The sequence below is a fragment of the Macaca nemestrina genome, chromosome 17, assembly GCF_043159975.1.
Source record: "Macaca nemestrina isolate mMacNem1 chromosome 17, mMacNem.hap1, whole genome shotgun sequence".
NCBI classification, from domain to species: Eukaryota; Metazoa; Chordata; class Mammalia; order Primates; family Cercopithecidae; genus Macaca; species Macaca nemestrina.
This window is the reverse complement of record NC_092141.1, coordinates 67,530,848-67,558,333: the sequence shown is the minus strand read 5'-3', so window position 1 is coordinate 67,558,333 and position 27,486 is coordinate 67,530,848. Positions and strand designations below refer to the sequence as shown.

Here is a 27,486-nt window from a genome sequence, read left to right as displayed (position 1 = left end):
AGTCTTCAGACCCCCCCATGGTGATAGAACCCTCTCTGACCCAGCAGATGGTCTCATCTTTGCCTCCAGAGTTCCCTCAGGAGGTGGAACCATCTCTAACTCAGCAGGAGGTTCCAGCTCAGATTCCAGAGACCACTATGGAGGCAGAACCTTCTCTGACCCAGCAGGAGGCTACGGTTCAGACTCCAGAGCTCCCTAAGGAGGTAGAATCTTCAAGGCAGCAAATGGTCCCAGCTCAGCTTCCAGAGCCACCTAAGGAGGTTGCAGCTCAACCTCCAGCTCATTATGAGGTGACAGTTCCAACACCAGGCCAGGATCAAGCTCAGCATTCAATATTGCCCAGTGTCACAGTTCAACCTTTGGACCTGGGGCTTACCATCATTCCAGAACCCACTATGGAGGTTGAACTTTCTCCAACCATACAGGAGACCCCAACTCAGCCTCCTAAGAAAGTTGTACCCCAACTTCTAGTATATCAAGAGGTAACAATTCCAACACCAGGTCAGGATCAAGCTCAGCATCCAATGTCACTCAGCGTTACAGTTCAACCTTTGGACCTGGGACTTACCCTCACTCCAGAACCCACTACGGAGGTTGGACATTCTACACCCCTGAAGAAGACTCTAGTTCCTCCAAAGCATCCTAAGGTGACACTTCCACATCCAGACCAGGTTCAGAACCAGCATTCACACCTGACTCAAGTCACAGTTCAACCTCTGGCCCTGGAGCTTACCATAACTACAGAACCTACTACAGAGGTTAAACCGTTTCCAACTGTGGAGGAGACCTCAACTCAGCCTCCAGACCCGGGGCTTGCCATCACTTCAGAACCCACTATAGAGATTGGACATTCCACAGCCCTGGAGACGACTACAGCTCCTCATCCAGACCAGGTTCAGACTCTGCATCGAAGCCTGACTGAAGTCAGAGATCCACATACTGAGCTAGAACCTACTCAGGATTCATTGGTGCAGCCTGAAAGTCACGCCCAAAATAAGGCTTTAACTGCACCAGAGGAACAGAAGGCCTCCACAAGCACCAACATATGTGAGCTCTGTACCTGCGGAGATGAGACACTGTCGTGTATTGATCTCAGCCCAAAGCAGAGGCTCTGCCAAGTGCCTGTGCCAGAGCCCAACACCTACAATGGCACCTTCACCATCTTGTAAGAATCACCTTTCCTCAATTGTCTTCTGTGTCCTGCCTCACATGGCAGCCTTTTCCTGGGCGCCTTCCTGGGCCGCCTTTATCTCCCCAAGCCATACTGACAACTGACTCTGCTTTCACTTTTCTTGTCAACTCTTCCTTCTCCTCATTCTCCTTTAATGTTAGGCCCCTTCTCCAATCTTTTGCTTGTGATTGCTCAGCAACATACATCTTAAATGTACAAACAAATTATTGAGTGAAAGAAGTGATACAGAAAATAGTATGTATAATATGATTTCATTTATATAATGTTATATAATGTTCAACGTGGCAAAACTAAACTATGTTATTTATGACTGATATATAATAGGTAAAATTACATTTTATTTTATTTATTTTTGAGAAAGGGTCTGTGGTGGTGCAAACACGGCTCACTGCAGCCTGGACCTCCCATGCTAAAGCAATCCCCCCATCTCAGCCTCTCCAGTAGCTGGGACTACAGGTGCACACCAACATGCCCAGCTAATATTTAAATTTTTCTAGAGACAAGGTCCTGCTGTATTGCTCAGACTGGTCTTGAACTCCTGGGCTCAAGCAGTCCTCCTGCCTTGGCCTCCCAAAATGCTGTGATTACAAGTGTGAGCCACCGTGCCCAGCAGAACTATTTTATTTATTTATTTATTTATTTATTTATTTTTATTTTTATTTATTTATTTTTTTGAGACAGAGTCTCACTCTGTTACCCAGGCTGGAGTGCAGTGGTGCTATCTTGGCTCACTGCAACCTCCGTTTCCCAGGTTTAAGTGATTCTCCTGCCTCCGCCTCCTCTGAGTAGCTGGGATTACAGGCACACGCCACTACCGCCTGGGTAATTTTTGTATTTTTAGTAGAGACGGGGTTTCACCATGTTGGCCAGGCTGGCCTTAAACTCCTGACCTCAGGTGATCCACCCGCCTCAGCCTCCCAAAGTGCTGGGATTACAGGCGTGAGCCACTGCACCCGGCCAGAGCTTCATTTTAAAAGCAAGAATATTATTACAAAAGTCAGGATAGTGGTTACCTATAAGGGTTAGAGAGAGGGTTATGATTGGAAAGGGGCACACTGGGGGCTTCTGGGATCATTAATTTATTTCCTTGTTGCTGAAATGATGAGAGACGTATAATCTCCACCCTCACCGAGTTGTCATCACCCTGGAGAGGAAGGAGGCAGCCAAAAGAGAGAAGTATTGTCTTGTAGACTTATTAGGTTCACACAGTATCGTCCTTCTCCAGTGTGCAAGGCGTTGTCTAAATAGGTCCAGTGAAAGCACTACAGAGTAGCCATCTTTTAAAAAAATTGTTGGCCACATTTTTAAGTTCGCAGGGGAGGGGGAATGTCTCATCCTCCAGCCCTCCTGAGCCTAGGCCCTGTGTGAGATGTGTCACCATTTCTTGGACACCATATCGAAACGAGAAACGTTCCTTTGTGCCCCTTGCAGGGCATGGGACAGGGAGAGTGACTTGGTTCTTCAGTGCCCTGCTGCTCAAACCTTTAGGGGAGCATACAGACAGGCAGGATGTGGGGCTCCGATCCCATGGCAGTGTCTAGGGGTGAATGCTTACAGCTCCTGAAGCCCCAGTGGGCATGTGTTACCGTGTGCTCTTTTAGTTTTGCCGTCTATAGGCGGCTTGTGTTAACCAGCTCAACTGGACCCTCTACCTTGTCGCCAGGACAGAGGGCTTTCTGTATCCCAGGTTCTTGCCTTGGTGTACCGGAAGAATTGGATCACACCTGGGCTTGCAGAATGAGTGCAAGATTTTATTGAGTGAAGGTAGCTCTCAGCAGATGGGGAAAGCCAGAAGGGGGTGGAGTGGGAAGGTTTTCCCCTGGAGCCAGGCTGCTGAGCAGCCCGGGCTGTCCTCCCACTGCCCCAGCCAAACTTTGCCTCGTTCTGGCGGTTGGTGGCCTGCCCAGCGTGCTCCCCTCAACGCCCTCTCAATGTCCAGCTGCTTGTGTCTTCTTCCGCTGATCTGCTCCTGTCCATGTCCTTGTATGTGTGCCTGCAAGTGTCTCAGGGTTTTTATAGGCACAGGATGGGGGCATGACAGGCCAGGGGAGGTCTTGGGAAATGCAACATTTGGGCTGGAAAATGAAAATGCCTGTCCTCACTTAGGTCCATGGGCACAGGCCTGAGGGTGGAGCCCTAGCCTGAGACCACACCCTCCTCTACCAGCACTCTCCTTCCCCAATTCCATATCATTTAAAGGGACCACGCCCTTCCGTATCATTTCCTCCCCTGAACAGGTACATCTAACTGTTGTTAGAATATGGACAATGACCGGTCTTTTGCTGGAGCATGGATGGAGCTAGAGGCCATCATCTTCAGCAAACTAACACAGGAGCAGGAAACCACATACAGTATGTTCTCACGTAAGTGGGAGCTAAAAGATGAGAACTCATGATCACAGAGAAGGAACAACAGACACTCAGGCCTACCTGAGACTAGAGGGTGGGAGGAGGGAGAGGAGCAGAAAAAACTACTGGGTACTAGACTTAGTACCTGGTAGCGATGAAATAATCTGTACAACAAACACCTGTGACACAAGTGTACCTATATAACATACATGCACATGTATCCCATAAGTTAAAAAAAAAAAGTTAGGCCGGGCGCCGTGGCTCACACCTGTAATCCCAGCACTTTGGGAGGCCAAGGCGGGTGGATCACAAGGTCAGGAGATTGAGACCATCCTGACTAACACGGTGAAACTTCATCTATACTAAAAAAATACAAAAAAAAAAAAAAAAAAAATTAGCCGGATGTGGTGGCAGGCATATGTAATCCCAGTTACTTGGGAGGCTGAGGCAGGAGAATGGCGTGAACCTGGGAGGCAGAACTTGCAGTGAGCTGAGATTGCGCCACTGCACTCCAGCCTGGACACACAGCAAGACTCTGTCTCAAAAAAAAAAAAAAAGTTAAATGTGCAATGTATCCCTTAAATTAAAAAAAAAAAAAAAAAAAGGAAACAATCTGGAAAAAAAGAAAAATGATAAATTAAAAAAAAAAAAAGAAGACAATGCTCCTAGCACCCCCATCATTCAGGAATTTCCAAGGGTTTTAGAAGCTTTGTGTTAGGACCTGGGGGCACAGACCAATATATATTTCTTCTTATGTTACACTACCCCAGATAGGAAAACAGAAATTACTCTAGCTATTTCAAACAAAAAGGGGTTGTATATAGGCAATTAGTCCTTATCACTGGAGGGGCTAGAGGTGGTGAAGGTTGGGGAGGAGGAGGTTGCACCACTGGCTTTCAGGCTGCTTTACCACAGCTGATTTCCAGAGGGTGGAAGAAGTCAGGAAACTCGGGAAACCGCTGCTGAGGTCCTTGCAGCCCCATGGTCCCCAGGCTGGTGACTGGTGGGGGAGTATGGAGTCCAGCTGACCAGAGCCTGCACATGTGCTGCTACGGGGGAGGAAAGGATGACTTCTACCTCCTTTCCACATTCCAAATCCCACGTGACTCCATTTTATTGGCAGCACCCCGCTGGCAAGGGAGCCTTGATGTGTGCTTCCTGGGCTTCCGGCAGCTGCACAGAAAGGGGTGAAATTGGTAGGTGTTTGGGTGTCAAAGGGTTTGCAAAAGAAGAAGGCAGGGAGTCTACGGTGGAGTCACATGGTGGAGACCTAACTAAGTCAGAGGCCTGGAGAGGTGTCACTCTAGCTGGGTGGCAGGTGACACACAATCATCCCGAGTTGATTGGAGAAACACCTGGGATTGACTGGGAGTTTTTTCTAGAATGTTTTCACTGGAATGAAAGCTGAGCTGTCTGTAGGCCATATAGTATTGGAGAAAACATAGCCCTCATTGACAAAGGTTGCCAGAGAAAAGGTGTCCACAGGAAAATTCAGGGGTTTTCTTTGTTTGTTTTGGGGTTTTTTATTGGAGACAGTCTCACTCTGTCGCCTCAGGCAGTAGTGTGATCTCAACCTTCACCTTCCAGGTTCAAGTGATTCTCCTGCCTCAGCCTCCCAAGTAGCTTGGATTACAGGCACCCACCACCATACCCTGCTGATTTTTATTTTATTTTTTTGTAGAAACAGGATTTCACCATGTTGGCCAGGCTGGTCTTGAACTCCTGACCTCAAGTGATCCTCCCGCCTTGGCCTCCCAAAGTGTTGGGATTACAGGCTTGAGCCACCACACCTGGCCAGGAAATTCAGTTTCTGAAAATACACCTGTGGATCTCTAGCCTTGAACATCCTTGCATGCTGCTTTAAATGGCTGATCCTCAGTGCCTCCCTTCCAACTCACACGCTTGCTTCCCTACATCAATCTCCCAGAAAAAGGGACCTATTTTATTTATTTTCTTTTGTAGAGATGGGTCTCACCTTGTTGCCCAGGCTGGTTTTGAACTCCTGGCCTCAAGTGATCCTCTGGCCTTGGCCTCCCAAGTTACTGAGATTACAGGCGCGAGCCACCACGACAGGTGAAGCCTATATTAAGCCCTTTTATGCTCACTCTGCGGTACTGCAGAGAGGGCAGGGAGGAAGCAGAGGTGCCCCGGCGTCTTCAGCTGGAGGTGAGCAGGGCGCTGAGGGTGGGAGAGGCCGGGAGCCTGGGGGTGGGAGGCAGGACCGCACCTTCACAGGGACACTGCCACCCCTATCCCGGAGGTCAGGACCTCTCGCCCAGCTCTGGCTCTGAGATCCTGGAGGAAGGGAGATGCTGTTGCTACCCAGAGCCACTCCCATTCCAGAAGAGTGAAAATCCTGAGCCTGAAGCAGAAGTGGAACCGGTTGGAGCCGAGGTTTTAAAGAATGGCGTTGGGAAGAGGGTCTGGCGCCGCCCTGTGGACTGTTCCGGCTCGCAGGGCTGAAGGCTCCGAAGACCGCGACCTGCGAACCGCGGGGAGGTTCCACGCGGATGGGGCCACAGCCCCCGCCGGAGCCCCAACACTAGCCCTGGACTTCTCCACCGACTTACGACATGAGAGCTCAATATCTCCTTATTTAACGCACTGTTGTATCAGGTCCCTGTCGCAGCCACTGGCCCTATACCTAATAGAGGAGCGGGTGCACGCATTGGGTTGGTGAGCTACCGCCACAGCAACGCGCGTCCTAATCAACCATCCCAAACGGCGGCTGTAATAAGGTTTTCGCAGGCTTGGGCTTCAACGCTGGGCCGGCCGCTGCGCTCTGCGGCTCCCTGAAGGCCTGCGGATCGGCCAGGGGTCTGCGTTCTTTCTGGGCCGAGGCTGAAGAAGCAGCGACTGCACCAGAAAGGCCTTCTGGGTGAAGGTGGAAGCGCACGGGGCCCGCGGAACGGCCTAAGGCATCTTCAGGCGTGGGCTTGGAATTGGCAGGCTTTCCTTTCTGCTTCATTCCATGGCTAGTGCAAGCCACGTGGGCAAGCCTGAAGCCAGGGGGCGGGAAAGTACCCTCCACCCACAAGGAAACCATGGCAAGTGGTGGGTGCACGTAGGGATGAGGAATGGGGCCAATAGTCTATCTATCCCATGAGGAGCCCTGCTTTGGGGGTTGCACACTCGGTCTGCCCTTGCAGTGGTGTCTGTCACTATGAAGACCCCGCCACAGGTCGCCATCAGGTCAGGGACCCTGACAAGGTAAGAAGCACGTCTTCCTCTGCACACAGCCCCACTCCCTTCCCCCCATGCCTAACACAACACTCCCTTCCCCCATGCCTAACACCACACTCCCTTCCCCCCATGCCTAACACCACACTCCCTTCCCCCCATACCTAACACCACACTCCCTTCCCCACCCATGCCTAACAGAGAGAAAGGAGAGAGACAGTTCTTGAGCCCGGTTCTTCCTGCTTGAGCTTGGTGTGTCAACCAAAAGAGTCAAACTCTGTAAAATATTTGAAGGGATTTATTTTGAGCCAACTATGCATGACCAATGGCCCATGACAGCCTTCAGGCGATCCTGACAACATGTGCCCAAGGTGATCAGGCCACAACTTAGTTTTACATGTTTCAGGGAAACATAGGACATCAATAATATATGTGACATGTAGAGTGGTTTGGTCTGGAAAGGCTGGACAACTGTAATGGGGTTGGGGAAGCGGAGGACTTCCAGGTCATAAGTAGATCCAAAGATTTTCTGATTGGCAATTGTGGAAAGAGTTAAATTATTGTCTAAAGATTTAAAATCAACAGAAAGGAATGTTTGGGTTAAGATAAGGGATTGTTGAGACCAAGGTTTTATCATGCAGGTGAAGCCTCCAGGTGACAGGCTTCAGAGAGAATAGACTGTAAATGTTTCTTATCAGACTTAAAGAGTCTGTTCTATCAGTAAGTCCAAAAGGAGAGATGGTATAATTAGGCATGGCTGGGCCCCCCTTCCCATCATGGCCTGAACTAGTTTTCAGGTTAACTTTGGAATGCCCTTTGCTGAGAGGAGAGGAGGAGTCCATTCAGATGGTTGGGTGAGCTTAGAATTTTATGTTTGGGTTTCAGCTGGCATCCAGTACCCCTTCCCCCAAGTTTGGGGCCCCTCCCAAAGGAGATAGGCCTGGGTCTCTCCTCACATCCTTGGGGGTCTCAGAACTGCAGACTCAAACCTTTTGCCTCAAGGAATCCCTTTGATGATTTGCGTAAACGCTTGGAAGGATTCAAACCTTTGGGAAGCTTGGGGGGCTGCTCTGGAGCTGAGACACACCGAGTCTATCTCCCTCCATCCCCCTTTTGTCTTGTTCTCACCCTGAGGCTGCAGGCCTCAAGTTTTTTGGCTGGATTCTTCCCAAAGCCGGTTGGGGGTGCCGGTACTGTAATCACCTGATGGGTTCTTCCTGCCTGCTGCACAGACAAAACCAATCCACTGAGACCATGGCATTGCAGTAAAGAAAGAGTAATTGACACAAGGCCGGCCACACAGGAAACAGTTATTACTCAAATTAGTCTCCTCCAAAACTTGAAGATTAGTTTTTCAAAGATAGTTTGGTGAGCAGGGTCTAGGGTCTAGGTGTACAGGTGCTCCTGATTGGTTGGGCATGCAGACATAGGGGTATGCAAAATGGTCCTTGACTGCTGAGTCTGCTTCTGGGTGGGGGCCACGGGACTGGTTAAGTCACAAGTCTGGGTGGAGCCAGAAATGCATAAAGAAACATCTTTCCTTATGCAGATGTTGAACAGCTGTGCTTACACATTCCTTTGTAAGGACAGGGCAGTCTCCCCTAAGTTAGGGGACAAAAGTGACTCCTAGTGATAGCATTAGCTCTGCCCCTACTCTCAGATACAATGCCAGGAACTGTGAGGACCAGAGGCTCTGGAGCTGCTGGCTGGGTGTGGTCAGGGGCCAGTTATCAGCCTCTCTGAACTCCATGTCTTTAGTACTAAACAGAAGCCCCTTTTGCAAGGTGGGCCCTGGGAAGCACTGTTGGGGCCATCCCTCGTTGATGGCCTCTTCCATCTCTGGGTTTTCATGGCTTTTTCAGGAGCAGGCCTTGCCACCCTGAGTGCCCTCCATGACCACAGCTACCTTCTGAGGAAAGAGGCCTCAGGGGTCCTCTCTGCATGTAGCTGCCTGGCAGGCCTCACCTGGCTGTACATGTGAATCACCTGGGGAACATTACAAACCACTGTTGTGTTGCCCTGCCCCCCAGAGATTCCGCACCTTGTATTAACTGAGCACCTAGAGCCAGGTGTGGTGACGCACACCTGTAGTCCCAGCTACTCAGGAAGCTGAGGTGGGAGGATCCCTTGAGACCAGGAGTTCAAGATTAAGCCTGGGGAACCTATTGAGACCTCAGCTCAAAATTAATTAATTAAAAAATACTGAGCACCTACTTGATGGCCAGCATTGAATAAGGTACTGGAGTTACAGTGATCATTAAGATATAATTTTTGTCCTCGAAGAACTTCAGTCAGGTGGGAATAGGTATTTATTGAATGGAATAATATTTCAAGAAATATCTACCAAGAGGCCACTTCTTGGAAATCCCTGTTGGGAAGAAAATTTTTATCTTTTTGATGAGCAGAGTGCAAAGTTGTCTCTTTAGATGGATGGATTTGGAAGGGAATTTAGTAATCTAGTTCCTATCCCCCAACCTCCCATTTTACAGATGCAAAAACCAAGGCTAAACAGCTAAGTTTTTTGCCCTGGAGGAGGAAAGTGGCCTCTGAAAGCCAGAAGACTCTCACATTACAACATTCCTGCCGGTTGCTGTCAAGAGCTGCTAAGCTGTCCTCAAGTCCTGTGTCTGATGTCAAGCTAATAAAAGATTTAGGGTGCATTAGTAAAGGTATCTTAAGTCTAGATGCCTTCGAGATTAGATTCAGTCATGATGAGCAGCTAAGGATTAACAAGAAAGATTACAAATTGTTTCCAGGAATTTATTTCTTTAAACACTGATTATATATATATATAGTCTTAAGTCAAATTAACATGTTGTTTATGTTCAGCTGTTTTTGTGAGTTATCACAGTTTTGTCAATTGAAAAATAATTGATGGAAAACTAAGTCAATCTCTTTACTAAGCTTTTTACTAAGTTTACCTGCTAAGTGTGGCTCCACTACTCGCTTGCTGTGTGATCTTGGGCAAGTCATTGAACTCTTCTGACCTTCAGCTTCTTCATCTATAAAATGAAGGTAATGGTAGTACCTGCAAAGCAAGGTGCAGTATCTGCAGCGGAGCCTGAGGCCAACCGCCTGGGGTCAAGCCCCAGCTCTACACTGACCAGTGTGATGCCTTTGGACAAATTACTTGACCTCTTTGCTTGTTTCTTTATCTGAGGTCTGCTGCCAAGAACTGCAGATTCCCAGTCTGCCTTGGGTGATGGTGGGTGCCCCTACAGTCTGTACTGGTGAGGGTGGGGACAGCCCCCCACAATGGCTCTGGCCCGGAAAAAGGCAATTTTTGGGGAGGAGTGGATGGTGGCTTCTCCCCTTCCCAGGGTTCCACATCTCCCCACACCAGTACCTCAGGGAAGGGAGCTGGAAGTGGAGGTGCCAGAGGGCTTGAAACCCCTATGGGGTGGCAGGGAATGGGCAGGAGGTCCCCTGCTCTGTCCCCAGGCACCTCAGAGAGGAGAGGTGCACAGGGTGAGCCCAGGGTGGCTGAACCCCAATGAGGAGGACAACAAGAAGATCCCTGTGGGACATGGGGGAGGCTGGACCTGGGCAGTTGGTGCCAAGCAGGGCTGGGGACAGAGTCGCTGGGTGGTCAAGGCAGGGGAGGAGCAGAGAATAGCTCTGGGATGGGCTGTCCCGCATTTCTTTCCTGGCCAGGGCACGGCCTGGGTGCCCAGGGCTCCCCCATCATGGCTCACAAAGCATTTTTATCAGCCCAGGCAGTGGTCCAGTGGTCGTAGAGCCTGCAAGATGGATATTATCCTGCCCATTTAACAGCAGGGAAAGCCCAGGACAAGTGGCTTGCCTGAGGCCACCCAGTGTTCTCCACAGCCCCGACCCCCCTTCTGTCTGGGCTCCAATCTACTCTGTAAGCACTGCGTTGGTCCAGGACAAGTGGAGAGGGAAGCAGCATAGGATGTGTGCATACATGTACGTGTATGTGTATGTGAGAGTGTGTACGAGTGTGTGTGTATTTGAGTGTGTGTCTGTGTTTGTGAGTGTATGTGTGTGTCCAAGAGTGTGTGTCCAAGAGTGTCTGTGAGTGTATATGTGTGTATGTGTATGCGTGTATGTGTGTACATATAAGTGTGTGTGTGGTGTATGTGTGTATCTGTGTGTGTGTACATAAATGGGTAAATGTGAGTGTATGAGTGTTATATATGTGTGCACTTGAGTGTGTGTGTCTGAGTGTGTATGTGTGTGTAGGTGTATGTGTGTATGTGTATATGTGTGTGTGTGTCTGTATATGTACGTGTGTCTGAGTGTGTAGTGTGTATATATGAGTGTGAGAGTGTGTGTATGTGTGTATTTGAGTGTGAGTGCCTGTCTCTGTGTATGTGAGTGTATATGTGAGTGTGTGAGGGTGGTGTGTGTATTTGAGTGTCTGTGTGTGAGTGTGTGTAGGGGTGTGTGTATATGTGAGTGTGTGTGTATGGGTGTGTCTATATATGTGAGTGTGTGTGTCTGAGTGTGCATGTGTATGTAGGTATATGAGTGTGTATGTGTGTGTATATGAGAATGTATGTATTTGAGTGTGTGTGCGTATGTGAGTGTGTGTAGGGTGTGTGTGTGTGTATATGTGAGAGTGGGTGTGTATGTGTGTGTGTCTGTATATGTGAGTGTGTGCACGCATGCAATGTGTATGTATATGTACAGCTCTCCTCCAGGTCACTAGTTCAAGCGGGGACACTCCTCTAATCTGTCTCCAAAGAGCAACTCAAGTGCCTCATGTGGTCCCCAGGGCGTCTAACTGGGTCTGCTTTGTGCTTTGATCCCCTCTTCAACTCCTGCTGTCCAGAAGCTTCCTGCACTCCCTCACCCACTCCTTCATCAATCTCTGCCCTGTCCAGGGTCTATAGGGACACTTCAAATTGTGGTTGGTTTGTAGGGGGGCTTCAGCAATAGACATTGGGTCATTGGGGTGGTTAGCAGGACTCCCTCTACTCCGAGTTTGCACTGACTTTTAAAAATTATTATTATTACTACTATTACTATTACTCTTACTGAGATATTGGGGTATCCCTATGTTGCCCAGGCTGGTCTTGAGCTCCTGAGCTTAAGGGGTCCTCCTGCCTCAGTCTCCTGAGTAGCTGGGACTACAGGCATGCACCCCACACCCCAATGCACCGACTTTTGCAAGCTCTTCTCCACTTTGGCAATGGGCCACCTGTTACTGGTCCCTCACGTGGTGCCCATATCAAAGCCCTTGGCACTTCAGTGGAGGCACTGGAGGGAGAGGAGGAAAAGAGAAGTGGGTGGCACAGATGGATGTGGGCAAGGTGCCAGTAAAGAGTGTGTGGGCAGCGAGAAGAGGACATGCTGTCTGTAACAGATACCTGGAGCTCCAGAAGCCCTGGGGTGGATCCTGCCTTCTGCAGGAGAACCTGAGGTCAGCCAAGACACATCAGACAGCCAGAGATAAGGACTAACCACCCACAGCCCGCTGGCACCTAGCTAGAGCCTGCCTAGACCTACTCCCAGAATGGAACTGCATTTATGGAACACCTTCTGTGTGCCTGGCACGTGGCAGCCCCTCTACCTCCATCCTCTCCCAAAGTTGTTATCCCCATTATACAAATGAGGAAATTGAGGCTTGGAAAGGTTATTTAACTGGCCTAAGACACACATACGATGGGGTTGAGCCAGGATTTCAACACAAAATTGCCTGGTTCCAGAACTTCCCACCCCAATAGGGAAGTGGCCAGACTAAAATCAAGAGGCAAGGCAAAGTGTAATTGTTGGGCCAGGTGGAGGAACAGATGCTGCTTCCAAGAGAGGTTCTGGGGCTCTGCTCTCTAGAAAGGCAATCTGACATGAATGCGGGCCAGGCTGGTGGTAGTGGTAGTGGTAGTGGTAGTGGTGGAGGGGGCTTCAATTTCTGTCTTGAGGTTGCGTGATGAGCAAGAGGCCAGGAAATTTGGTCCTTCCCGGAGGCCTCGGTTTAGTCCTGGTGGGAAGGCAAAGCTGTCTGGATCCATTCCTGTTTGGATGCCCTGTTGAGGCAGGGACTAGGGAGGGCGGCACAGCTTTTCCTTTAGAACAGTGGTTTCCAAAGTGGGTGTGCACCTAGGGGTATGCAAGATGGTCCTTTTGGTATGGGAAGACAAAATTGGAATTTCTATTTATAGTTAAAAAATTAATCCTGGCTTGGTGCAGTGACTCACACCTGTAATCCCAACACGTTGGGAGGCTGAAGCAAGTGGATCACTTGAGCCCAGGAGTTTAAGGCCAGCCTGGGCAACATGGCAAGACTCTATCTCTATAAAAAAATTTAAAAAAATTATCCAGGTGTGGTGGCACGCAGCTATGGTCCCAGCTACTCTGGAGGCTGAGGCAGGAGGATCGTTTGAGCCTGGGAGGTCCAGGCTGCAGTGAGCTATGATCACGCTACTGCACTCCAGCCTGGGCAACAAAGTAAGACCGTGTCTCAAAATATATTTATTTATTTATAAATAAATAAAAATAAAAATCCCTACGTGTGTGATTTCTAATATTCATACTAATTAATTGACTAACAAATATAGTTTATAGGCAAATATTTATATAATTTTATGTAGTCCATTAAGGGCTCTACATTTACTTTTTTTGTGTGTGTGTGTGACAGAGTCTCGCTCTGTCGCCCAGGCTGGAGTGCAGTGGCACAATCATGGCTTACTGCAACCTGGGCCTCCCAGGTTCAGGTGATTCTCCTGCCTCAGCCTCCAGAGTAGCTGGAATTACATGTGCCCGCCACCACACCCGGCTAATTTTTGCATTTTTAGTAGAGACGGTTTCATCATATTGGCCAGGCTGGTCTTGAACTTCTGAACTCACATGATCTGCCTGCCTCGGCCTCCCAAAGTGTTGGGATTACAGGCATGAGCCACGGCACCCCACCCAAATTTTTCTTTTTTCCTTACTGAGAAGTATAGTCCATAAATAAGGTTTCCAGAACTAAGCAGCCGCGAGTCGCAGGTGTGGAGGCGAACCACGGCAGAGGGTGGGTGTAGATAGACTAGGGATAGCTGTTGGTGGCCCCTGCTGGTCATTATAGGAAGTGCAACATCACTCAGTGCAAAGCCTTATCTGCTGAAAATTTGTAACACTCTTGAGTTTTACTTTTCTCTGCGCCTTGACTCCCAAAACTCTGGGCTGAACACCACCATAGAAAAATCTTGATTTTGGGGGAAGGAGAGATACTACCTGCACCCTTTTGACCTCTGAGGCTGAGGCAAGGAGGAAAGCAGAGCTAATTACAGACCCCAGAGAAGGAGGACTCATTCCCCTCTTGAGGTAGTGGGCAGCCCTTAACTGCTAGGGGATGCATTGCCCAACCGCAAACCTGCTTCCCTTCCCAGCTACTCCATTGCCAACCATTAGCACCTCTATTCCTTTGGGGAACAGCTTAGGACACACTGCACCTTTATTATGGCATTCAGCTGTGCTACCAAGAAGCGCTTTTTGTATCTATGTAACACAGCCCTTCCTGACTTCAACCCCAGACTGTGAACTCTAGGAGGTCATGGCCTGTATCTATCTCAGTATCACAGAAAATGGTACCTTGCCTGGCACAGAAGAGGAGCATCTTATTCTGCATCAAGAAATGTTTCTTCTCTTTCTGTAACTGCACAAGGCTGTTGTGAGAATGAAACAATTTGTCAATTGTAAGGTCCTGAACAGATGTGAGAGGCTGGCATTCTGCAAGGCCTTTATTAGAGAGATACTTGTTGACTGACAAATGCAGCAGGGCAGCCGCTAAGAATAATGAGTTGGGCTCCACCTCCCCAGGTGGGCCAGAATCTGAGATCCCAGCCTGTCCTCAGTATCCTAAATAGAATGGAAGGTTTGCTGTGGGTTACTGATTGAGAACTAATTAATATCTTGTAGAGATTCAAATCCTTTCTCTTCCCAAATACAAATAGCTGCGTGATTTCCAGCCCAGAGGTGGACAGGTGAGAGTGGAGGGTAGCCTTTATAATGGAAAGGGGAATTCTTCCTGAATTCAATTAGAAGGATTTTCTAGGCTGGGTGTAGTGGCTCATGCCTACAATCCCAGCACTTTGGGAGGCTGAGGCAGGCAGATCACCTGAGGTCAGGAGTTCGAGACCAGCCTGACCAACATGGAGAAACCCTGTCTCAACTAAAAATACAAAATTAGCCAGGCGTGGTGGCGCATGCCTGTAATCCCAGCTACTTGGGAAGTTGAGGCAGGAGAATCGCTTGAACCCAGGAGGCAGAGGTTGCGGTGAGCTGAGATCGTGCCATTGTACCCCAGCCTGGGCAACAAGAGTGGAACTCTGTCTCAAAAAAAAAAAAAAAAAAGAAGGATTTTCTAGCTTGCAGGTAGAGGAGACAGCTGCAAGCAATGTGCTCCAGGAACCCTCTTTGTTTAGAGACCAAGGCCTGTAATTCCTGTCAAAGCTATCTGGGGTCAATAACTTTCTTCTCTCAGTAAAAGCCGGGGGCACCTAAACAATGTGGTTTTCAGAAGTTTGGCCGCCTCTGTGGCTTTTCCCTATATCCAAACTTATACCCTTGGAATTCAGGGGAGAGCTGAGTCTTGGGACCTAGGGACTAGTTCCCTGCTTTCGGGATAGATTCCCATATTTGAGATTTCCAAGCGAGCTTCCACGATGTAATCCATTTCTTTTCTTTTTGTTTCTTTTGAGACAGGATCTCACACTGTTGCCCAGGCTGGAGTGCGGTGTTGCAATCTCGGCTCACTGCAGCCTCAGCTTCCCAAGTAGCTGGGACTACAGGCGCGCGCTGCCACGCCCAGCTAATTTTGTTTATTTTATCTTTTGTAGCGATGGGGTTTCACTAGGTTGCTTAGGCTAGCCTCGAACTCCTAGGCTCAACCGATGCTCCCGCCTCGGACTCCCAAAGTGTTGGGATTACAGGAGTGAGCCACCGCGCCCGGCCAAAGATGCAGTTCATTTATGATCTTAGGAATCCAGTTAGCAAGGAAGAGGGATGACTCCCACATCTTGCTGAGGGTAACTGGACGGGGTGGCGGAACGCCGAGGTCGGATAAGTAGCGTAGCTGACCCCAAATGCCAGGCGCACTGCACAGAGCCTCCCGTATTTGGAGGCCCAGTATCTTTTACGAGCAGATCTGGGGTGGAGCCGGAGGCTGGGCGAAGGCGGGCCAGTGGGTTTAACCCTTTATTTACTTCTTGGGGCTGGGATTCTGAGGAAGGCTAGCCAGTTACTTCTTTATTCCATAGACAGGGAAAGAGAACAGGCCTCCCTCACCCAGACCTAAAATAGGCTCTCGAATCCTTTCACGAAGACATTTCCTCTTTTTTGCAAATTTTCTGGAAAGTCTGGAATCCAGATACCCACCCTCCGAGTCCTTAAAAAGCTGTCCCTGATCCCGAGGCCTTCTGGGGCTGGTATCCTGCTTCCTGGGAGATAGTCTTCCTGTTCCTTTTCTCAATATGGAAGCAGGATAACCAGGAAAGGTGAGGCACGTCTGGAACTAGAACGCGGGTCTAAGCCAAGAGGGGTGGGCGGAGTAATCAAGCCGGTCTCATTCGGCACTTTAACCATCGCCCTTTTAAGGGGGCGCCGAGGGACACCAGCGGGTACCGGTACCAGTCCTGCCTCCCTAACCCGTCCCAGTGGGACGGCGTCGTGGTCTGTGCGGTGTCTTCCAAACCACTACCTGGCTGCCCGCGTACCAGCTGCTGGGAAAGACTACTTCCTCCGAGTTGTGCCGGCCTCCGCGTTCTTCTCCCGTCCCCTCTCGCCGGGCCTCCGCCCCCTCGCGGAGAGGCCTTGCCGCTTTAAGAGCCGGGCTAGCGATTGACAGGCAATAAACGGTGAGCGCCCGGCTGCGCTGGAGCTGCGCGGAGCTAGGGGCTCCCCGGGGCGCAGGTAGGCGTCCCCCGGCCCCCTGGCCACCACCCACCCCAAGACCTCAGCCTCCTTTTCGTCCTGGCACGGCACTTAGGACCCTATTCACTGGGTTTAAACTCCACAGGCCCCTTTCACCCAGGCCCGTTCCCTCCCTCTCCTCCCGCCCCCGCCCCTGGGCCCTCTTTCTGGGGTGCTAGTTGGGAGAACCAAGGCCCGCTGCCCATTGACATTGGTCCGCGCCCCTGCGGTAGGGGCTCCAAAGTGGCTTCAGGCACCAAGGTGGTGAGCTGTGAGGGGCCCGGGTATCCGCGCGGCCTCCCCGGGGTCTGTGCGGGCTGGGGGGACTTGGAAGCCCGGCATTACGTAAGAACCGTGCTGTTTGCGCTTCCGGGGGTTGGGGAGAGAAACAGAGGTTGCGCTTTGTCCCGGTGGCCCCCGGTCCCCCTAGGCGGCTAACACCACAATCTTCACTGGGAGGGGGTCCCCAGAAGGGGCGCGCTGCTTCTCCCGCTTCCCAGGCTGTATGTAGCAGGGCGGGTCGGGAGCCAGGGTTAGGGTCTGGAGACTTGGGAGGGGACCAGTGCCAGAAGCGAAGAGCCAGGGTTAGAAAGTTAGGTCAATTAAGCGGGGGGGTGTGTGGGGGGGATAAGGACGGGTTGGGGGTTGGTGGCTGGGGCAGTCATTTAGTGACCTCATCCCTGGTCTCCGCCGGGCGCGCTTGCAGAGAGAGCCTTCTTTGATGGCTCGCAACACGCCCCCCTCCCCCAGGTCCTAGCGCCCAGTGTGTTAGGGCTGGGTCCGCTGGGGCAGGAGTGATCCGATTGTCCAAGCATGCACGTCCGCCTGGCCTTTCGACCCCATCCTCTGACCCTCAGTTCTGTCCAACCCTCCCCGCGACCTCTTGCTCTTCAAAGCGCCTTTGTCAGACCTTTCTTCTTCGCACCTCTTTGTATGTGTACGGATGGAGGGATGGGTGGGAGGTGGGAAGAAACCTCTCCCTTTTACTGCTGGTCCCCTCGCCTACGGACATTTTGGGTGATGGGGATATCTCGGAGGCAGAGCTGAGAGGGCATCTGGGCCCAGGCTTTTGGAAGCCGAGGTGCAGGTTCCCAGATGCCTGGGTGCAGGACCTTGGCACGGAGCCAGGCTAGCTTGCCTGGCACTGCCGTTCTCTTGTGGGCACAGCCAGGCCCCGCCCTCTCAGCGGCTTGGACAGGCTTGGGGGAGCAAAGCCAGCCGATGCTGTGGGAACCGACTCCCCGGGAGAAAGCCCAGGCAGGCTGGGCAAGACTTCTGAGCGCAGGGATTTCATACATGATTCTCCCTGCCTTTTCCCACCCTCCTCGCTCTAGGGAAGGAGGACTTCTGGAGTCAAGAGTCTCTGACCTTCTGAGGGAGAGCAGCAGCAGCCAGAAGGCTCCAGGTCATCAAGGCCTGGGGCAGTGAGGGAAGGGATCCCTCCTCCCTGCTCTCTAGAAGTAGAGATTGGCACCAGAGGCACGGGCCAGCACAGTAGATCCTGGGCATTTCTTCCAGCCTGGGTGTGGCCTGAATAGGGGTGCCCTTCCCCTTGCTGAAAGCACCTTTCTTCCATGTCCTCAGGGCAGAGCCGGGAGGAAAGGGAACCATCCCCCTCACTTTTGTAATTTCTGTCACCTGAGCTCAGGTGACCAGCTCAGGCCTGTGAGGGGAATGGGAGCAGAGAGGGTTTTATTGAAATCAGGTACGAGTCCTCTGGGAAGAATCCTCTTTGGGGGCAGGTGGAGTTGCTGTGGTTCCCACATCCCCAGGACTCAGCAGGCATTCAGTCCTAAAGTGGGCACTGCCAGATGCTTCCCCCCACTCCCCACCCCTGCTGTGAGCCACTGCCTCCTGTTGTCATGGCAACTAGGAATTAGGGTTTTATCCAGCAGCACATGCCCAGGAAGGCAAAGGGAAGAAGGGTGGGGGGTAACCCCCTGCCCTCTCCTGGGAGAACGAGGGAGCCCATCCTAGCCTGGGGAGGCCCTGGAATGGAAACTGGGGCTGTAGACTCCATGCCTGGTTCTGCCCAGAGCACTTGGTCTCCTTGTGCCAGCTCTAAGCTAAGAAAGGGAGAGAGGAGAGAGAGCCAGCCAGAGGGGCCATGGAGAGGTACATGTAACTTCTGTCAGCCCCCCAGATAAATGTCTGTGAAACATCGACGCTTTGGTAGGCCTAGGTTCCAGAAGCAAATAAAATCAATGTGGTTCTGGCTCTCAGGGAACCTACAGTCTGGGAGTACTCGTGTTTTCTACTTTGACTCAAATTCTGGACTCTTCCATTATTTTTTTAAAAGACAAGTTCTTGCTCTGTTGCCCAGGCTAGAGTACAGTGGCGCAATCATGGTTCACCACAGCCTCGACCTCCTGGGCTCAAGAGATCCCCCTGCCTCAGTCCCACAAGTAGCTGGGATCATAGGCACGCACTGCCACACCTGGATAATTTTTAAATTTTTTGTAGAGATGGTGGTCTTGCCATGTTGCCCAGGTGGGTCTCAAACTCCTGGGCTCAGGTGATTCTCGTGCCTCAGCCTCCTAAAGTGCTGGGATTATAGGCGTGACCCACCTTGCTCAGCCAAATTATGTTCTTACCCTCTAAAAATTCTACTTGTTCCTTTTTCAAACAAACAAACAAAAAAGACAGCAGGAAGAAACACTTTATTTATATACTTATTTTTGAGTCATAAAACCTGGATTTTCATTCTAGCTCTCCTTATTAGCTTTGTGATCTTGGGAAAACCAGTTAACCTCCTTTATCCTCCATGGTCTCCTCCTCTTCAGAGAAATAGGCTTGTAATACCTGCTCTTCCTGCTTCCCAGGACTGTTGGAATCATTGTTGTTCTCCAACCCCCACTTTCTGGGCAGCACCTTCTCCCCTACCTTGCTGACTGGTCCTGAAGGGGAGGCTCTTCCTATTCCCTTCCCCATTGCTTTGCCCTTGTATCCACTCATCCTCCTCTCTCCCCTCTCCAGGAGAGACGTTTCAGAGTCCTTGCCTCCTTCACCATGCCGGTTGCCGCCACCAACTCTGAGTCTGGTAAGAAGTGGGTGAGGATGTTAGCTTATTTCAGTGGTTCAGAGGGTGCCAGGCGAGGACTTAGGGGTGGGCACTTGCACAGGTCCAGATAAGGACCAACTGGCTCCACTGCTCTTCCATCCTACCACTCAGCCATTCCTTCTGGCAGCTGCTGTGGCCATCTCCTCTGTGTGGGTTCCTGTGCTGGAATGGAGAAGAGAAGGAATAAGACCTGTACCTGCTTCCCTGCTCCAGTGTAGGGCTGGAGCACAACTCACTTCTGTGGAGGGCAGGGGATGCATGCTCCAGAGGTGACCCGTACTATTGCTGGAGGGCAGTGGCATGGGACCAGGGCTTCAGGAGGTGGCCTGGGAGCTGGGCCTTGGAGAATGGCTTGGGGATGGAGGGATTACAGCAATACAGCCTGGGACTGAGAAGTCCATAATCACTGCCCACTAGGCCAGCATGTGCCACAGGTGGACAGGTGGTACTGGGGGCCAGGAAGCTCTGAGTGAAGGAACGAGAATACCAGGTCAGGATACCTGGGCATGGCTCTGTAGGAGGCATTAGGACAAGGGAATGGGCCACTCAGATAAACTAGCAAAGCCTCAGTAGCAAACTGCTTAATCTCTTGGAGCTCACATTTCCTCTTCTGTGAAGAGGCTGCTGTGAGACGCAAAGGCTGTGATGGGAGAGCACATTACTTTTGGGAATAGTCATACTTATTATACTGCTGTTGCTGCCACTGCCACCAAGTTGTTATTGTTGTTTTTAAGACAAGGTCTGGGCCGGGCGCGGTGGCTCAAGCCTGTAATCCCAGCACTTTGGGAGGCCGAGACGGGCGGATCACGAGGTCAGGAGATCGAGACCATCCTGGCTAACACGGTGAAACCCCATCTCTACTAAAAAAATACAAAAAACTAGCCGGGTGAGGTGGCGGGCGCCTGTAGCCCCAGCTACTCGGGAGGCTGAGGCAGGAGAATGGTGTAAACCCGGGAGGCGGAGCTTGTAGTGAGCCGAGATCCGGCCACTGCACTCCAGCCTGGGCGACAGAGCGAGACTCCATCTCAAAAAAAAAAAAAAAAAAAAAAAAAAAAAAAAAAGACAAGGTCTGGCTCTTTAGCTTAGGCTGGAGTGCAGTGGTGCAAGCTTGGCTCACTGCAACCTCTACCTACCAGCCTCAAGCCATTCTTCTACCTCAGCCTCCCAAGTAGCTGGGACTATAGGTGTGCACCACCATGCTGAGCTAATTTTTGTATTTTTTGTAAAGACAAAAATGTTGCCCAGGCTGGTCTCAAACTCCTGAGCTCAAGTGCTCCACCTGCCTCAACCTCCCAAAGTACTGGGAATTCAGGTGTGAGCCACTGTGCCTGGCCTGAGTTGTTATTTTGGCATTAACCCTGTGTCCTTGAAACAGTCACCTCCCTTTGAAGACCTGAGAATTCCCTAAGATGAGATGATGGGACAAGATCAGTGTTCTTAACTTTTTTTTTTTTTTTTTTTTTTTTTTTTTGAGACAGAGTCTTGCTCTGTTGCTCAGGCTGGAGGGCAGTGGTGGGATCTTGGCTCACTGCAACCTTCGCATCCCAGGTTCAAGTGATTCTCCTCCCTCAGCCTCCCGAGTAGCTGGGATTACAGGCACCCATCATAATGCCCAGCTGATTTTTGTATTTTTGTAGAGATGGGGTTTTACCATGTTGGCTAGGCTGTCTCAATCCCCTGACCTCAGGTGATCCACCCACCTTGGCCTCCCAAAGTGCTGGGATTACATGTGTGAGCCACCGCACCTGGCCTGTTCTTAACTTTTATTGGTCCTGAGTCACTTAGAATCTGGTGACAGCAGTGAGCCCTCATTGTAGACATATGCATCCATGCACAAAAGGTACATGCCACTCTAAGAGCTCATGGATTCCTGTAGTGCACGCAGGACCCCAGAAGGTTGAGTTCCCTGTGATAGAGGCTCTCTGAGTCCTGGGCAGCTGGGAATTGCTATGGTTCTGCTCTTGAGTTGTCTGAACTTCCCCCTGCCTGGATGCCTCCCTCCCATGCAGCTCCTTCCCTTGCTCGAGGCCCCGCTACTGCCTCTGCTAGAGGTTCCAGGGCTGCCACTTTGGGTAGAATGATTCCTCTGTCCCTCCTCTCCAAGAACGTGAAGGGAGTGAGCCAGGGTCTAAACTGTGGCACACTTGTCCAGGAAAGGCCTCTTCTCCTTGCAGTGGAGGGATGGCACCAATGTCTCCAGCTTCTGCAGCATTGGAGGGCTCAGTTCCCCATCTCCTGTCCAGCCTGCTGGGCTCCCTGGGGTCTCCCCGCCTCTTTCAGCCTGCCTAGGCCCCACTGTAAGCTGCTTAGGGGTTAAACCCACCCCTGAGCCCGTGCTTAATGGCCTGTCCATCGGGGCTGCCTAGTAAACCCATCAATGGTGCCTGACTGGGGTGTAGGAGGAGGAGCAAGCCCAGCAATTTGGCTTCCTTGTTGCAGACCACTTGATGGGGTGTGGTGGGGAGGATGGGGGACAGGGAGTGGAGCCTTGGGGTGTGGCAGTGGGTTTTGCTTCCTCAAAGGACTCCTGGGGCTCCTGCTCCCCTTCATGTTGTTCGAGGGGCTGCTTCTGGCTTCTCATATTCAAAGGAAGAAGTACAAAGTATTTCTCTTCCTTCAGGCAGCCTCTGTCCTATCCCGAGCTACATTAGCTCCCAGCTTCAAAAATCTAATGCTGGGTTCTTCCCCTTATTATCTGGTGGTCATTAGACTTCCCACAGGACAGAGAGACAGCTGTGTCCCTGCCTCTGAGTTCAGGCTCCCCTTCCCTCCTTCCCTGGGAGATCCCTGTCTTGGACTCTGTGAAGGGCAAAGCTAACAAGGTCCTTTTTCCGCCCTTCTCCATGGGTCAGTGTGGTTGTTGGAAGGGAGGGAAAAGGTTTAGGTGTATTCTTCTTGCAGAGAGACCCCATATCTACTTTGGGTAAAGTCAGGGGCCCTTTTCCTGAGAGTTGGGAGATAAATGGGCAATGGCACTGGGCTGAGAGCTTAGAGATCCTGAACCTGGCATCTCCTGATCTGCAGCCTTGCTCCCTCTTCCGCTGTCACCAGATTCCCTTCCTTCTTTGGATCAAGACTGGGATCTGTGGCTGCTTTCAGGTGGAGCTGTCCCTTTAAATCTCTCCTCCATCCCTAGGTTACTGTCCTGGTGTGTAATTCTGCTGCCATGGAAACCCCAGGGGTGCAATGCGACCTGGTGTCACTGCTTGGGGAATGGCTGAATGGAGGCTGCCATACCCTGGTGGTGGCCTCTTGGGCACAAGATCTCAGAGGAATGGGGTCACCGGGGTGGAGCTGAATCCCTCCCTTCTGCCCACACTTTTCCCTGTGTGCAAATGTGTCCTCACTTTTCCTTTCTGGGGCACTGAGTTCCAAGATGCCTGACTTGCTTCCTGGGCATCACCCCCTACGTCAAGGGGAAGAACTCATGGGAGATGGGGGAGGGGAAGAAGCTGCTGTGAGGCGAGGGGTAAGCAGGGCTGGGGCACCGTCCCTACCCACAGCGATGTCACCCCCCCGCCCCCTGTATCCTGCCTCCCAGTGGCTGGCCGCGGGCTGGTGGGGGGAGGCGTTTGGGGCTTGAGGTATTTGCCCCATGCCCGAGTGAGGCTGCCTCCCGGTGGAGGGCTGAGTCGTTCTTGGGGACTTCCTTCGATTGAGGGACCATTGTAAAGGAAGCAGGGCCTGGAGAGGGGACTGAGAGGAGAGATCAGAGGGCATAGGCAGGAGGTGGTATGGGGTGTATCAGAGGAGGAACTTCTAGAAAAGAGGGTGCAGGGACAAGATGGGTCAAGACTTTTCTCCCTCGGGTCTCCTGAAGCTGGCTGTGAGGGGAGGGTCTCGGGGTACCGCGCCAGTCTTGAAGGTGCAGCATGCCTACCCCCTCCCCAAAACCTCCTGTTAGACGCCTCCTCCCCATCCCCACCGACACTGACATGCTGGGGATCGGGCCATCTGTGGGACTAGGGCTCCCTCCCATCACCTTTCTCCCACCCGGGTTACCGCCTGCTCTGCACCGCGCAGCGCCAGTCGGGGGCTTTAGCCAATCAGCAAGGCGATCACGGCAGCTGAGCCTTGCTATTGGCTGGTTCCTCAGAGGGTGCTCCCCGACTCCCGCCTTCTGTAGCCCCGCCAGGCTCTGGCTCGGGAGGCGGCAGACGGCGGTGTGGAGGACACTCCGGGAGTCCCCGGGGCTGGGGGCTGCCATGGCAGGCAGCCCAGGCAGCGGGGTCTCCTTGGAGGGTATATCCCTGGGCTCTTCTGAGGAAGCGGAGCTCCAGAGGGAAGGTAGGGAAGGGTGGGCCAGATGGGGGCGGGGCAGCTGGCCCCTTAGCCTACCTTCCTCCAGCAGAGTCGGGGCATCTGGGGAGGGTGGCCTGGGAGAGGTCATCTGAGGGCACCTTCAGGAGAGCTGTCCTGGGCAGAGGGCACCAACTCCCTTGGCTCAGTCCTCCCCTGGATAACTGACGGAGGGAATCTGGCATACCCTGGCAGGGAGGGGAGGGTCCCTGCCCTGGCCTCTTTCAGAGCCCACTGGGGGCTTCGCAGGTCTCTGACCAATGCCAAGCCCTGGCCTGGGCAAGAGGGGTCTGAAGGGCAAGCTTGGACTTTTTTTCTGGAGAAGGCAGGGAGCAGGAGGAGGAAGGAGATGGGAGTCCAGGAGTCCCCGAACCATCTCTGACAGCTCCAGTTCTAGTGCCCCCTCCTCTCCACTCCTGTTCCTTCCTGGAGGAGGGGAGCACTGACAGGAGCATTGAGAGGCGCCAGGGGTGCATCCTCCCCCGTCCTCCATGGCTTGGGTTCTGTTATGCAGATGTAGGCATAGGTGGCATGGTGGCAGAGTAATGATACCCCCTGCCCATCTCTGCCCCCAGCTGGGCACATTCTGCTTCTCACTTCCTTTCCCGGGAACTTGCCACAGCCTGGAACTCCCATCTCTGCCAGTGAGTGAAGGCAGCCCCCACCTCCGATCTCCGGGGCGTTGTTGCGGCCCAGCTGCAGGTGTTTTCATGTCCTCTGTTATGCCCCATTCCGGGCTGAGAGTTTGCTTATCCCTGTGATGACTTGGTGTGACCTTGGCCTTTGGGTGCCCACAGTCATTCCAGGCCTCCAGTGCCTGTTTCCCTAGCTCCTGCCAGCGTTCCAGGCTTCAGCTCTGACTTCCTATCATCCATGTTAATTTCTCAGTTATAGATCATTGCCACTCAGAGCTGAAGGGCCTGTAGTCATCATCTCGCCCAACCCATCCATTTTACAAGCAGGAAAGACTGAGGCCAGTGAGGGACAGTGACTTGTACAATGTCACACTGAATTAGTGATGCTTAGACTGGAGGCTCTGCAGGCCCTGGCTCCTGTGTGGCTGCCCGCTTGACTTTGGGCCTGTACTCAGGGACTTGCTCCAAGTACTGTCTGTCTCATCCTTAAGCCTGCCAGGTGCAGGTGGCTGAGTCCTGGGCTTCAGCCCATCTGGAGATTGAGTGAGGAACTTCTGGTTTTCTTTCCTTTTTCTTTTTTTTTTTTGTTTTTTAAGACAGTCTTATTTTTTAATTTTTATTTTATTTATTTGTTTGTTTTTCGAGACAGAGTCGCACTCTGTCGCCCAGGCTGGAGTGCAATGGTGCAATCTTGGCTCACTGCAAGCTCCGCCTCCCAGGTTCACGCCATTCTCCTGCCTCAGCTTCCTGAGTAGCTGGGACTACAGGCGCCCGCCACCATGCCCGGCTAATTTTTTTGTATTTTTAGTAGAGATGGGGTTTCACTGTGTTGGTCCAGATGGTCTCGATCTCCTGACCTCGTGATCCACCTACCTTGGTGTCCCAGAGTTCTGGGATTATAGGCGTGAGCCACTGCTCCCAGCCAGAGACAGTCTTGCTCTGCCACCCAGGTTGGAGTGCAGTGGCGTGATCTCAGCTCACTGCAATCTCTGCCTCAGCCTCCTGAGTAGCTAGAATTACAGACCTACACCACTATGCCTGGCTAATTTTGGTATTTTTAATAGAGATGGGGTTTTGCCTTGTTGCCCAGGCTGGTCTCGAACTCCTGGCCTCAGGTGATCCACCCAACAGCTTGTGGTTTTCTGGTGCAGGGCAGGACCTGGAACCTGACACCTGCTTCCCTTTCTCCCCTCCCCCCACCTCAGAGTCCCTTCCAGCTGCCTGGAGCCTCCCACCTACTCAGGCTGGTGTTACCTAGGGTGGAGAGAACAGGCCAAGGAAACTGTCACCTTCCTCAAGGACCCCTGTCCCAGGCATTCAAGGGCCTGGGGTGCCTGTGCTGGGCAGGGAGGGGAATGTTGTCGGGGAGGGGCTGTCTTCTGTGGGACATGGGGGTGGGGGAGTGGCAGGTATTGTGGTGTGTTTTAGTCTACTGTACCCAGCTGATACCTGTGTATCTCACTGCCCATACCTTCCCCCAGCCATGCAGCAAGTCCTGGACAACTTGGGATCCCTCCCGAATGCCACGGGGGCTGCAGAGCTGGACCTGATCTTCCTTCGAGGCATTATGGAAAGTCCCATAGTAAGATCCCTGGCCAAGGTACAGTGCTCCAGGGAGGTGGGCACAAGGGCACTGTGCCTGGGGAGGCACAGTAGGGGATGGGGTATTAGCTACAGAGGGCCCTGGGAATGGGGCATGTGGCACAAGAGGCCCCCCTGAAGGGGACTGTAGAAGAAAATCATGCCCAGGTGGTGACCTGAGTGGCTGCAGGTAGACGGGGCTGCCCTGGCACCTGTCTGGTGAGTGCGTGGGTGGATGTTTGGTGACCGCCAGCTTGTGGAGTGTATGATTGGTGTGGGCCAGCATGCACATGTTGGAGAACCTCTAGAATTCATCTTGCTTGTCCTTCTGCCTTTGGGCATTTTGTGTGCATGTCTTTCTAAGGTCACCTGCTATGTGTCAGGTTGGGGAGAGATTCACTGAAAGAGAAAATTATAGGACAATTTGGTAATGACAGTGATAGAGGTGGATACACTAGGCATTTTGGGAGCATAAAGTACAGATGCCTAACCCAGCCTGGGGTGGGCAAGGAGGCCTTCCTGGAGGAAGGAACACTTGAGCTGAGTGGAAGAATGAGGAAGAGGGGGAGGGCATTCTGGGCCACAGAAGAGCTTGAGTGGAAGCACAGAGGTAAGAAAAAGTCAGGAGTGTGCAGGGGATTGGAAGTGCTGGTGCGAGGCTGAGCCTCAAGCGTGAGACAATGCGAGCTGTGCAAAGGTTGGGGGCTGTGTGTGGGTGCTTGGGCATCCTTCTGTGAGTGTCGTGAGTATCAGGGAGGCTTTACGTGTGTGTTTTTTTTTTTTTTTTTTTTTGAGACAGAATTTTGCTCTTGTTGCACAGGCTGGAGTACAATGGCATGGTCTTGACTCACTGCAACCTCCATCTCCTGAGTTCAAGTGATTCTTCTGCCTCAGCCTCCCGAGTAGCTGGGATTACAGGCATGCGCCACCATGCCCAGCTAATTTTGTAGTTTTAGTAGAGACGGGGTTTCTCCATGTTAGTCAGGCTGGTCTTGAATTCCTGACCTCAGGTGATCTGCCTGCCTCGGCCTCCCAAAGTGCTGGGATTACAGGCGTGAGCCACCGCGCTTGGCAGGCTTTACGGTATTTAAGCAGGGATGTGATGGCCAAATGTGGGTGTTTTAGGCACCCACATGGAGAACTGTTGGGGAGTCATATCTGGAGTTGGAGAAGCCAGTTAGTGGCTCTTTAGTGGGTTAAGTATAAGACGCTGAGAGCCTGAACTGGAGCTGTGGTCCCAGACCTTAGGGTAAACTGGTGGAACTTGGTATTTGGCAGTGAGGGCTAGGGGACAGCAAGGCACCTGGGATCCTGCCCCAGGGAGTGTGGAAGGAT

At 51.9% G+C, this 27,486-nt stretch overlaps 2 protein-coding genes across 10 annotated transcripts in view; both read left to right on the top strand.

Annotated features, from left to right (window-relative positions):
• Positions 1 to 17: 17 nt before the first annotated feature.
• On the top strand, positions 18 to 9,551 carry LOC105469403 (leucine-rich repeat-containing protein 37A-like). Of its 3 annotated transcripts, XR_011615885.1 has the most exons (3): positions 18 to 1,165; positions 5,503 to 5,706; positions 5,884 to 6,238. XR_011615885.1 is itself a non-coding variant. In XM_011720357.3 (2 exons), exons 1-2 carry the CDS (start codon positions 18 to 20, stop codon positions 9,226 to 9,228), a joined length of 1,167 nt encoding a protein of 388 aa, XP_011718659.2. In that variant the 3' UTR covers positions 9,229 to 9,462. The 3 variants fall into 3 exon arrangements, 1 of the variants encoding a protein (XP_011718659.2); XM_011720357.3 differs by lacking the exons at positions 5,503 to 5,706; positions 5,884 to 6,238 and adding an exon at positions 9,210 to 9,462; XR_011615886.1 differs by lacking the exons at positions 18 to 1,165; positions 5,503 to 5,706; positions 5,884 to 6,238 and adding exons at positions 6,582 to 6,750; positions 9,210 to 9,551.
• A 6,584-nt stretch (positions 9,552 to 16,135) lies between these two features.
• The window catches only part of LOC105469406 (MAGUK p55 scaffold protein 2), a 33,237-nt gene continuing 21,886 nt past the window's right edge, over positions 16,136 to 27,486 (top strand). Inside the window, exons 1-3 of one of the 7 annotated variants that reach the window (XM_071083222.1) lie at positions 16,136 to 16,160; positions 19,552 to 19,615; positions 26,052 to 26,170. In XM_071083222.1, the coding sequence (XP_070939323.1) occupies positions 19,585 to 19,615; positions 26,052 to 26,170 (150 nt within the window). In that variant the 5' untranslated portion in view covers positions 16,136 to 16,160; positions 19,552 to 19,584. Of the gene's footprint in view, positions 16,161 to 16,239; positions 16,576 to 16,814; positions 16,840 to 17,487; positions 17,507 to 19,551; positions 19,616 to 23,768; positions 23,924 to 26,051; positions 26,171 to 27,486 lie in introns of those variants that run through there. The other 6 variants (XM_011720387.3, XM_011720379.3, XM_011720396.2 and 3 more) reach the window with 6 other exon arrangements.